This window comes from Lepisma saccharinum, chromosome 5 (genome assembly GCF_977018435.1).
Source record: "Lepisma saccharinum chromosome 5, izLepSacc3.1, whole genome shotgun sequence".
NCBI lineage: Eukaryota > Metazoa > Arthropoda > Insecta > Zygentoma > Lepismatidae > Lepisma > Lepisma saccharinum.
Window position 1 is genome coordinate 28,323,638 of NC_139233.1, and position 12,776 is coordinate 28,336,413.

A 12,776-nucleotide genomic window follows, 5' to 3' on the forward strand; every position below is an offset into this window, starting at 1 on the left:
AGTGTTTAAATTGCGGAGGAGAACATGTTGCTACTGATAAGTCATGTGTAAAATGGGAAATGGAAAGAGAAATCATGAGAGTTATGGCATATGATAATTTATCCCGGCAAGAAGCAAGAGAGAAAGTAATAACAGGTAATGTTCGAAGCAATTATGTTGTTCAAGGCATCTCATATGCTGATCAAATAAAAAACCATATAAACAAAAGTCAAGTAAGTGAAATTAACACAAGAAAGACTGTTGTTGTAGGAAATACCATAACAATACAAAACAGATTTGAAGCCTTAAGTGATTGGAGTGAAAGAAAATCAGATACATACTTGGAAAATGTTTCATGGAAAACAGTTCCTCCAGAAAATCATAGAGACTATTCCAAATTTGAAAATAAATTTGGAAAAAATTTCAGATTAAATTCCTATTCACAAACAAAGAATTATAATGGAAATTCTCAAGGAGAATCAAGTAAAGGTTCTCTAAAGAAATTACAAAGTAATCAAAAACAATTAAATGGTAAGTCTACAGGAACTGTAATTAAGACAAGGAATAATGAGGAAGATGTGGATAGTACAAATAGAAGCATGCAGGGGGTGAACATCGGAATCTATAACAATGAAGAACAGAAAAAAATCGTGTACTTTCCTCACATAACATTTCAGAAGGATCTTATGTATAATTTGTTACAATTAATGGCGAAACATATGGCGACATTAACTAAAAATTCTGACTTATTAAGCATAAAATAAATACTAACAGAATGCTAACAAATAAATGGCCAGGTGCAGAAAATTATTGAGGATTTGGAAATTTTTGGAGAGACACCTTAGGGTGTGGAAGAAAAATAATGGAAAACATTCGTGGGGGTACACTGGAATGTAAGATCACTGAAAGCAAGAAAGCAAAATCTGGTGAAATTAATAGATAAATATAGACCTGAACTTTTATGTTTATCGGAAATCTCTGTGAACCCATCAAACATAAATTACTTTAAAGTAAATCATTATCACATAATTTATGAAAAGATTAAAGATGATAGTAAAGGAGTTGCAATTATGATTCATGAAAGCATTCTATTTGAACCTATATCTTTTGATTATACATTGTCTATATACGACACATACAAAATTGAAGTCGTAGGAATTAAAATTGCTTTTATGAATCAAAAAGTTAGTATTATATCTATATATATTCCTGCAGGTGCAGAGTCACAGAAATTAACGACAAATACATTATCGTAAATGTTTCAATGCATAGAAAAGCCTTTTATTATAGCAGGGGATTTCAATTGCCATCACACAATACGGGGAGATCAGGATGAAGACAAGTTGGGGAAAGTGTTAGTAGAATGTATGGATTTGTACGTATATGTACGATCTGCTACGTATATGGGAAGATTAGGTACTCGGCCAACAGCTATAGATTTAACGTTAATGTCAGAAGATATGTGTGGTCAATTTCAGTGGTGCAACTAAGCTGTAAAAAAGGCCCATTTACTCATATTCAATTCCCAGTTTGTGTCTTACTAAAGTTCTTACATTCCATGAAATATTCACGACAAAGATAAGCATGTTTTTGAAATATCTTAAGTTTATTTTTCAACTCGTGAATTGAAGTAGGAGTGTCTGAAAATAACAATTGTTGAGACAGAGAGGGATGAAATCTATCAATCATGAGTCCAACGAACTCTTCTTCTGAAAATTTCACTCGCAATATCTTGGCTCCTCTTAACCTAGTATCCAGGAAATCCACCGGGTCTTCTGAAATTTCTTGCTTTCTTAATACCTTTTCAGATATTAAACTATGCACACTTAGACTGTTACAAAATTGTTTTACAATACTGTCTAGAATTACGTCCCACTTGGAACCTTCTTGAATATGTTGTAACCATATTTTACTAATTTTACATTGAACTTTAGATATTACAGCAATCAAAATATCTTTTGCCGGAAACATTTTCTTTTCTATAAGCATTTGAACGGAATACAAAAATCTAAAGATATTTTCAGCCTTTTCATCGTTCAAATTGGGAATATTTCGCAGAAAGTGATTCAAGGTAAATTGTGCCATATTATTAGACAACTTATTCATAGCTCTTCCAGAGAATACGGAAGTACAGTAGGAATCGTCATCCGAAGACGATTCAGCAGAAAAATCTATTAAATTCTGGGACGGTCTTTTATTCACCTAACATGGTTTATGGGGAAATCTACTATAAGTCTGTTTGACTGAAGTTTCCTCCTTTCGGACATCACCAAATTCCAAAGGAGGTTTTGGCAAGGCAGGTGAAAACGGGTTTAATGACTGACCTTCATAAAGTGTGGAACTTATAGGTAAGTCCTGGTACATAGTGCAGTCACCAGCAAGTGGCAGCAATGTGTCTGGCACACCAGTCAAGTCAACCGTGTGGAAGGGATTGCCGGTCGCATGACTCATCTTTAATGCTTTCGAACAACCAACTATCCACCTTCTGATTTTCAAATTTGATCAAACCAATCTGCAATTAAAGATACTATCAATTACAAATATTCGTAACAAAAATTTCCCAGAACTAGAACCACGCTCTCTTGCAACTAAGCTGTAAAAAAGGCCCATTTACTCATATTCAACACGCTCAACCTCAACTGCATAAAGCAGGATCTACCATACAGAGGCACAGTGAAAGCAAGCTGTGATCAGAGTCCATTATTCTAGGAAAATAGTTACGAATTCAAAAGAAGAAACTTAGATCTTTTCCTTTTTATTTTAACAGTGCAGAGTACTTTTATAGAATTGTAACAATCAAAACGTAAATAAATTCCCTTTCTTTATATATCCATAATCACACAACTGTATGATATGCAACTGAAATTTATATTCTACAACTTAAATTGACAAGTAATTAGGGGTCAATGCGTGTATAGTGAATGCGGCCATACGACCGAGAATTCTAAGAATAGGTTCCTCAATACCCAAACTAATATTAATTTAATTAGAAGTTAGAATAACAAAAACCTAATATAGGGTAAAGAAATGAACAAATAAACTATAGAATTTTAAAGGAACCACACTACGTAAATTCCCCATCATATCGCCACACTTACCATACACGTTTACAGTCAGAGCTACACCGCTCTTTCCCCAGTGACCGTTGCCTCAAGACAAACCGTGCTCGTTTCCTCCTGGCGGCTCTGAGCATAACAGCCAATCAAATCCAGGCATGACATCAGTTGCAATGTTACCAGCACATTCAATGCATTTGTGGGCAGAGGGTTATAGTGGGAAACAGACAGTGATCAGAGAACCAGTGACCATTATCCATGTTTCTTTTATACTGATACTAATTCAGTGAGATCTTTCACTATTCCGCTCAGAAAATGGAAAGTTAACCAAGCTGATTGGAATAAATATTCTAAATTACTTATAATCTTATTTAAAAATTCAGATTTAAATAATATTGATAAGAGTACATATGATTATTTTGTAGATTCTGTTAGTATTGTTATGGACAGATCATGTACTAGGGCAAAAGAGGAAGTTGTAAAAAGTATCCAATAGTACACTGGTGGAATAAAGATTGTCAACATTTTAAAAGACAGAGAATTGAAGCTACTAAAGTTTATAAAACAATACCAAATCAGGAAACTTGGATTAATTATAAGAAAGCAATAGCGCAGGCTAAGAAAAGTCATATCAGTGCAAAAAGACAATCGTGGGCAAAGTATTGTGAAGACATAAATAACAAAGAGAGTATCAGTACCGTGTGGGCTAAATTTAAATCAATCCGCAAACCAAATACCCCTCGATTAATACCACTCAAAGAAACCTGGAAAGATGAATTTATTATGAAGGTAACATGTAAATAAACACGAACCTGCAGATGCCCTGATGAAATTTTCTCTTTCAGTCCTAAAGATAGACATTCACAAGGATTATACACCAATATCATGATCGATGAAATAAGAGACATAATAATTAGAACCAAGGACACAACTCCAGGAAAAGATGGAATAACATACTCGATGATTCAAAATTTACCGGAATGTGTTATAATATATCTTTGTAACATCTACAATTATATAATGAATTCAGGAAATGTACCGCAATCGTGGTACACTCAAATGATTTTACCAATATTGAAACCTGGCAAAAGTCCACATAAAGGAGAATCTTATAAACCGATAGCTTTGTCTTCAGTACCGGGGAAAATTTTTGAAAAATTAATTCTAAAGAGAATAAGTTGGCATATAGAGGGACAGGAATTATTTTCAAGGCTTCAAGTTGGATTTAGGAAGGGTATGGGGTGTACAGATGCCTTGGCAATGTTATCATCAAAAATTTATGATACAATGAAAAGGAAAAGTAGTCTTATTGTTGCTTTCTTAGATATTAAAGGGGCATATGACAATGTAAATATAAATAAATTATTAAACATTCTACAAAATCAGAAAATACCTTATATGCATCTAAAAATAATTTGGAATCTATTAAAAAATCGTTGTTTATATTTTTACTTTCACAATAAAGTTGAGGGTCCTAGATGAATAACAAGGGGACTTCCACAGGGAAGCCCTTTAAGTCCTTTACTTTTTATTATATATTTAATGGATGTTCAAAGAATATGTCCTGAGCCATTTGGATTTATACAATATGCAGATGATTTATGTATATATGAGAGTGTCAAGCAAGTAGATAAAGGAGTCACCAACATGGAAGCGAAAATAATAGAGATAAAGAAATTTCTTGAGAATAGGTTTATGAATATATCGTCAGAAAAATCAAAGTTGATTATATTTAGTAAAAAAGGAGCTCCAAAAAATGTGAATCAATACACAAAAAAGCTACACATTCCCATAGAAAATTCAGTAAAATATTTAGGCGTTATATTTGATACTAAATTAACATGGAAACCTCATGTAAAATGTTAGTGAAAAAGGCAGAAGTAATTTACAATGTATTTCGTTCTATGGCTACAACAAAATGGGGAAGTCATCCTAGTACCATGATGAATTTTTACAAAAACTATTACAAACCAACAATAGAATACGGGATTATAGTCTTTAATACAGTTTCGGAACGTGTATTTCGACCTTTGGAAGTAATGCAGAGGAAAGTTCTACGAAAGTGTCTAGGACTGATGAAGAGTACTCCCAATGTTGCTCTATACATGGAAGCATGCGAATGGAACTTAATTTATAGGAAAAGAGAAATGTCTATTAAATATCTGTTGAAAACAATGTCAGAAGTTAATCATCCGTTTAACAACATTCTATTCGACTTGGTTGAATTATATGATACAGGCAAAATTAATAACTGCGAAGATATAGGATGGGTGCAATTATATAATGAGTACTATGAGGATCATCAAAAATTATTGAAAGTAAGGAGTAAACCCATATATACTCTAGATTTTCCCGTTTGTGAATATAGAGATATTTATTTTCCTGAACAATATACAAAATATGATTACATGGAAAGATGGAAAGATTATTACTTTATATATACAGACGGTTCAAAAAGTAGTCAAAATGTAGGATGTGCTGTTTATGATGTACAGAAGAAGGAATCAATTATGATACATTTACCCGAAGATTTTTTCATTTTTACAGCTGAAGCTTATGCAATTTACCAAACACTAATTTATACATATAAATTGCAAGAAAATAATATATTATTAATATTAACGGATTCCAAAAGTGTATTATATTCAATTCAGTCCAATTATGATTTATTATTTAAATGCTCCCCATACATTATAAACTGTGTAAAAACTTTACAAAATTTAAGGAGCAGGGGAAAGATAATTCATTTAACCTAGGTTAAAGCACATTGTCAAAATTTAGGAAATGATATGGCAGATTTGTATGCAAAACAAGCTAGGGTAATTCAACCTGTTCTGGAGCTGAAATCCTGGTACACAGACCTTCTACCGAGGCTGAAGAAAAAGTTGAAGGAAAACTGGACGGAATGGTGCAAAGGTGAATTTCAAAATGCAGGCAGCTTTTATCAGAGGATAGCTAATTTCAATAGAATGAGGCCTTGGTTTACAAAAGTTCAAGGTCCACGGAATGTGATAGTATTACTAAATCGTATTAGGTCAGGACATACAACTACTAAAAGTCATTTACAAAAGATCCGGATTGTACAAAACCCAAACTGTACATGTGGCAACAAGGAAGATATACACCATATCATATTTGAGTGTAATACGTAGATACACACAAGAAAGAGAGACATTCTATAAAACTCTTATAAACTGTGAAATTTCTTTTCCTCAGTGTTTGGAATCTTTGATTTGTGAACCTAACCTTACAGTTGGATATATATTGTTATCGTTTTTTAGAAAATGTGGCTTAACTATTTAGTAGAAAAAAATTGTTGATAGTATCTTTTAATAATAATGTACTAAAAATGTAAGTTTATGTACAGTACATATATAGATATGGGAAAACTGCTTAGCGATAATCCCAAGTAAAATGTAAATAAAATAAATAAATCGGACATAACGTCCAGTTATCTATTAAATATGTTGTTGGTTTACCGTCTGGTTTTTATTTTGTGCAACTTATATTAACCTGCATTACCATGACCTTCAATCGAACCTATCACTCATCCTAGTTTTAATAACTGGCATTCTAATTTAATCGCATTTGGTGATTAGTGAGCCAACTCTCGCGAATTAATATTATGAATTTGTCGCAAAATGGCGCCTAGGTATCGAAATTTAGTTTCCAAACCTTGGTACAATCTTCATTAACGTCCCTGGACACGCGGAACAATTTATTGCCAAATAACATTTCGTCCTGATTCAAGGAGAAGGTTTTTATTTGGGATTTTAGATGCTTTAAACAGTCTTTTTTCTTTACGAAAAACATAGATAGTTGGAAGTACCATCCTCTTCCAGGAAAAAAATCAGCTCGACGTGGTTGCATTGTTTTCAGGCAGACCTAGCAACTGCTGCTTGAACTGAATCATGACAATCAGGTACGTTGCGATCGAACCCAGGATCTGAAAGTACAAAGAGAAAATTAATGGTCGTGAAAATTAGAAACAACTGACTGGTGATCAAGCGATTTCTTTAAATTGATCACCACCTGAACTACAAACATCAAAAATCTGCACGAACAAATTTAAGTAAAAATGTTCTACCAGAACTCAATCTCGTGTCTATGTCTAACTATGGCATTACTCTGAGAATTTAGACCGAATCACACAGAACTGTGTTTCCAGTAGGAATGCCCTAGTTGGCGCTGAACTGGATACTTGGATGCTAGATTGGTTTTGACGACTAGACCATATTCTAATTGCAACTGGCTTTCTCTGCTAGATGCTTTGCTGTGGAACAACCAATCAGAGCGAAAGTTTGGTCCTGTGAAGATAATCTGTGTTTACGGCAAGGGAAAGTATTTTGTCTGTGGTTGTTGCTGGTTGTTTTTGTTCGATGCTCGATTAAGAAAAAGTAACAGAGATGATGTGCATTCGTGTTCATTAATATTTAGGCAATTTCTAGCTCATACTTATCTTTCAATTTTAATTTTTAATAACAGTAGCTATTCTCCTACAACGTGCTTCATATCGCTCGTCCAACTTTTTAGCTTGTCTGCTCTGTGGGAACAAAAGTATACCGACAAGTACGGTACGTGTGAGGCAAAAACTAGCAGGTGAGCCAGTACCACACAACCAGTCCAAGTCCAGCAGGAAAATCCAGCAGGAAATCTAACCTCATGTGATTCAAGCATTGTCAATTGAGTGATACTCTCCGAGCGCTGAAGACAAGACTAGCTCGAGAGGACGAGTCTACTTACAAAACGGACGATGGGTAGAAACATTCACGAAAGAAAGCTGTAGATCTCAGATCAGCAAATATTCAGTTTCATTTTCAGTTTCTTTACGGGTTTTTATTATAATATATTTTTGTATGACTGATGGTTAGTTTGAGTTTTGTTACTGAAATTAAAGGACTAACATATTAAGTTTCATTAGTCAAGTATTAGTATTTCATATAATTATGTTAATTATATTTATGCCATGGGTGTTACTTGTTACGTTGTTTGTTCAATTTCTAGGAATAGAAATATTGTTATTAGACAGTAGACTTTCTTTAAGAGATGATAGTGTGTTTAGTCTTTATTTTCAGTAATTTACTTAAATTAAGAGTGTGTAATGTAAAATTTGTGTTAATAAAAATAGCAAAATGTAACATCCATGACGAGAAACAGTGGCTCTGACCTATTTGAAAATAATTAAATTCTTTTGAAGTCGGATGACAAATACTTCCTGGTATTACCGTCAAAAAGATGTAAAAATCATTCTTACCGATGTGATGAGTCCTTTGTATATTGTAAAATAGCCAGCGGCTGTGATGTTCACTGGAGTGGCTATCAGCTGCATCATCAACATTTGGATCTAGAATAAGAAATGATAACTATGTAACCTCCGTTTTATTTCGCATCCCTTGTCTTCCATTTTGACTAATTGTGCTAATTAGAATTAGAAATTCTATACTATTGGGTAAAGTTCAGGTTCAGCCTGTGGCTGATCTACTATTAAACATGCAAAATTTATTTAAACATAAATAATATAATACTCCAGTGTTTCTAACTTACAAAAATTGACTTAATTAGAGGGAGATTATTTCCGTAACATCTTTGGCTGTTATGCATTTGAAGCATCGGAACGAGTCACAACTCTCGAAGCAGCCAATTAACCAAGCGAGCCACTGACGTCATCACAACCCAGAATCTATCGCCAAGCCCCTTGCTCAGGTTCTACACGCCCACTAGGCTCGCTAGACAGACTCGCGCAGTCCGCTGGAGATGTTCCGAAAGAATTCGACTCTACCACGAACAGGAAGAGAGTTCGTTTTCTCTAATTCCAGTACACAAATAGCCTTCTGAGCCGGAGTTGCGGCTATTTTGCTTAGTTGACACAACAAGCGCTCACGTGATGCTGAAGTAAGAGTAAGTGCAGTTGTAAAAACATTCATCCCTGCTCTACGTTACCACACATATTGCATGCCCATCCGTTCAGCGAGTTTGGTTCTATAACAGTGTAAGTGTCTACTTCTCTTGTACTAACCCTGTAACAGTAGCTGCGATTGGGTGCCCAAACCGGAGGGGCAAGGACCAAGGGCGCCCGCAAGATTTTGCTCAGGGAGACAGAATCATAGAAACTATTACTCCCTCTGTCCCATAATTATTGTCCGATACACTTTTGTTTGTTGTCCCATAATAATTGTCCGATATGCAAACTGTGACATTGGTGTATACAGAAAAAGAAAATGAAACACGGGAATGAGTCATACAACGTTATTACTCAAGGATCAGTACAAATTGGCCAATCAAGAATCCAAGAGAACACAAATAAAAAGTTACCATTTTGGCATACCGGACTATAATTATGGGACAGAGGGAGTATTATTATTACTACTACTAATATTACTTTTCCTGTTGTTGTTGTTATTATTATTGCTTTACTTTTGTGTTTACTACTACTACTACTACTACTACTACTACTACTACTACTACTACTACTACTACTACTACTACTATTTATGTGTTTTAAATTACATACATTTGAAATTTCGATATTCTGTATATCTGCATATAATTTGCATAACTGTACGCTTAACATAAATTCTTGCATGACAAAAAATGTTTTTATATAGTTAAATCAGTGTAAAATAAACTATAAGCTTAAATGTAACCCTACTTCAAATAATAATAATAATAATAATTGCTGTAACTTGTGACCTGTAAGTCACAGAAAACAATATATTTTGTAGTAAAATATCGCTACAATTTCACCATTCGAATTTCATTAACTATTTCCAGAAATCTGAGCGGGAGCACTGGCAAGGGCAGTTAATTTATTTATTTGGTATGGCATGCTTAGCATTAAGGAGCCATAGTGCGGGGTCAAAAGTGGCAAAAAGTGGGGAGCAACTGCACTTCCATTCCCCCCTAATCGCCGCCACTGCCCTGTAGAATGACATATACAAGTATTCAATTACGTATACCACTATTAAATATTTTATGAAAATGACCCTTCCTCAAGACACCCAAATGCCTGTCTCGTTCCCACGTATTAGACATGGTCTGCATTTTGCAGACTGTGACGTCTGGACTCATGGCCAGTATAATACTTTATGGTATTATGTGCTGTGTTCTGTCTACATATGTGTGTTCGTGATTGATTGTCCCTTCGTCCATTTCATCTTCTCGATTAGCCAAAAGTGGCAGAAAAGCGAAGCATAATAAGACATACAAACAAACAAATCAATTAATGAAAATATACAGAAAATTACTCGATCACTCAAATCAAAAGTTATTCGTTGACACAGTTCAAAGTATAATTTTTGTTTGAAATGATTGTTTCTGATCGCGTCAATTTATGCATTTTTAGTGCATCACATGAAACAGCAGCTGATAAAAGTACCCACACTTTAATGTGTTACTGGAGTCAATATAATTATACATATTTGTGTCATGTGAAATATTTTTGGTTCTCAAGATATGTATAACTGTCTTTATGGAATTATCTACGTAGTTTCGAAGTGGGTTGATTAGGCCTCCTTGTGTCAGTCGCAGACGAAGTAGAAAGTAGTTTGTCTAGTTACAAGACCTTAGTATCGTTCCAATTTACTTGAACATTGGCACACGTTAGTCATTGTACGTGCATTGCAATTCGGAGCTCATAAAGTGAATTATCAAAAAGCGTGTAAAAACATCCATAGATATGGTACTGATATTTGGAAAAAATAAATAGGCTACATATTCTCAAATTCTGAAGTCTACTAACTCGTTTCTTTTATTTTTTTCGCTGAGATAATAAGTTTACCCTACGAAGTAAGCAGCATGAGAAAGCACAATTAATTACATTTTTTTAGTGTGTGTATCTTTATCTTTTAAAGAATAAGTGATTTTTTTATTATTCAAATTTAGATAATATAACCCTATTGACTAGTGACAGAGCAGACTGTTGAAACTTACCTCGATATGGCATTTTTGACTCAATTTGGACAAAGGCACTCCCCTCAGATCCTCTAATATACCATTTGCCTTCAAGAAATACAAATAAAATTGTGATAAATTACATTGTGTACGTGACAATTGTAATGCCTTTAGTCACATGGTGTTCTTTGTTGCATTTAAATGCCACAACAGGATTGCTCTTTTATAAAGTTTAAGTTGAACAATAAATTCTTTGCAGCATGATGTGGGAGCCAATTTTATTACTTTAGGTAAATAAAATTGGCTCTCAGATCATGCTGCAAAAAAGTATTGTTCAATATTGCATTTTATGTAGAGGTAGCGAAATACTTTATAATTTTTTTGTGGTATTCACATATCCTACACACATGTAGAGTTGGAGTGTAACGTTACCCTAGAATGCATTATTTTTTTCGGAACTCGCTTTAGTAACGTGTTCCAAAACTACATGAATAATTGTAACGACACTTCGTTATTTTTCTTGCATTACTTCAATGGTCTGCATATGCAGACTGTGAAATTTTACAATTTGAATGTTAACTTGCACGGTCTCCTAACAGTGCAGAACACGAAATACAATATTGGTAGAGTTTAACGTAGTATTTCGGATAGGTTTTCATCCCCATTCTGTATGTAACCACAAGTTATCATTATCAGGGGATGATAGTAAAAATAGATGAACCTAAGACCGTCTAATATTTTTTTTAGTGTTTGGAAAAAAAATAAAGATAACCATCCTAATTAAAATATCTCTCGGATATTCATAGCAAGTTAACACGGAATCGCTTCTAAGAAGAAAGCTAATAAAATATTTTACCTGCGTTGATAATTTATCCGTCCAGTTGAGCACGTGTATCCATAGCCAGAAACTGGTCACCGTGTAAAGGATTATGCCCAGTCGCACCCCAGAGATGACCATGAAGAGTTGAACCACGGTTCCTACTAGGCTGAAGAAAAACTCGACCAGCAGGGTGCTGCCAAAAGAGCAGCTGAGAACATCCACTGCTGATGACAGATCGGCGTGCAGACAGCGTAAATTCTCCAATTCGTAGTGATGGTCATCTTTTTTGTGCTCAGGCAGTTCCAAGGACTCATCAGAAACTTTGATCGCAGATACGCTGACCCCATTTGCGACCAAACGCCTCAGTAGCGTTTTCATGGCCTCTCTGATGATCTCGTAGTCATGGCTCAAGTGTTTGCAGATAAACATGTACAGGAGGAGAGGAATGGTGCGCCATAGATTCATTATGCAGAACCAGATTATAAGACTCACCTCGTTCCAATTCGTACCTCCCATCATTTCGTGGAACAGATCATACACAAAGAATGTTGATAAGGCAAGCATGCTTAATGTGATCAGCATTGGGATGGCTCTGGCAACAATTGAGCATTTCCTCTTGATCGGGTGTAACTTTCTGTTTCGATCTCTATATTCGGCAGCAATGTTGGCAGCTCCAAATTTTTCCAATGCACTAAAGAGAGTAGGTAAAAACTTCGCCATATTTTGACACAGGCAAAACTGAATAAAGCATCTGAGACCCAAGATGATTGTTGCGATCGCATCCCATATCAGTTTCGTGAAAGTTGCTTCTTCTGAAGGAACTTCAGCCTGATCGAGAAACCAAGGTATGAGAACGAATAAGCCAACCACGATGAAATCCCACAAGTAGTTTAAGCTAATCCAACTGTGCTTCAAGTCGCTACCATTCTTGTAAAGGACATTCGAAACAGGGCAGAGTCCTGATATCTTTCCAAGAACTAGGAGGAAACGAAGCTCAACGCTGTAAACATAGTCCTGAGGCTTCACGCTCC

The 12,776-nt window shown here is 34.9% G+C and overlaps 1 protein-coding gene across 1 annotated transcript; it reads right to left on the bottom strand.

Moving 5' to 3' along the window:
* Positions 1–6,879: 6,879 nt before the first annotated feature.
* Positions 6,880–12,488, bottom strand: LOC145988271 (uncharacterized). Its single transcript, XM_083123136.1, has 4 exons — positions 11,782–12,488; positions 10,965–11,033; positions 8,290–8,379; positions 6,880–6,981 (listed from the first exon to the last, which is right to left on the bottom strand). The coding sequence occupies exons 1-4, from the start codon at positions 12,463–12,465 to the stop codon at positions 6,886–6,888; spliced, it is 939 nt and encodes a 312-aa protein (XP_082979262.1). The 5' UTR covers positions 12,466–12,488; the 3' UTR covers positions 6,880–6,885.
* Positions 12,489–12,776: the final 288 nt, after the last annotated feature.

Coding starts and splice junctions, on each gene's coding strand:
- LOC145988271 (XM_083123136.1), bottom strand. CDS start 12,465: ATGGCGAAGTTTTTACCTACTCTCTTTAGTGCATTGGAAAAATTTGGA. Junction 8,380..10,964: donor GTCAAAAATGCCATATCGAG/GTAAGTTTCAAC, acceptor TTCTTATTCTAG/ATCCAAATGTTGATGATGCA. Junction 6,982..8,289: donor ACAAAGGACTCATCACATCG/GTAAGAATGATT, acceptor TTGTACTTTCAG/ATCCTGGGTTCGATCGCAAC.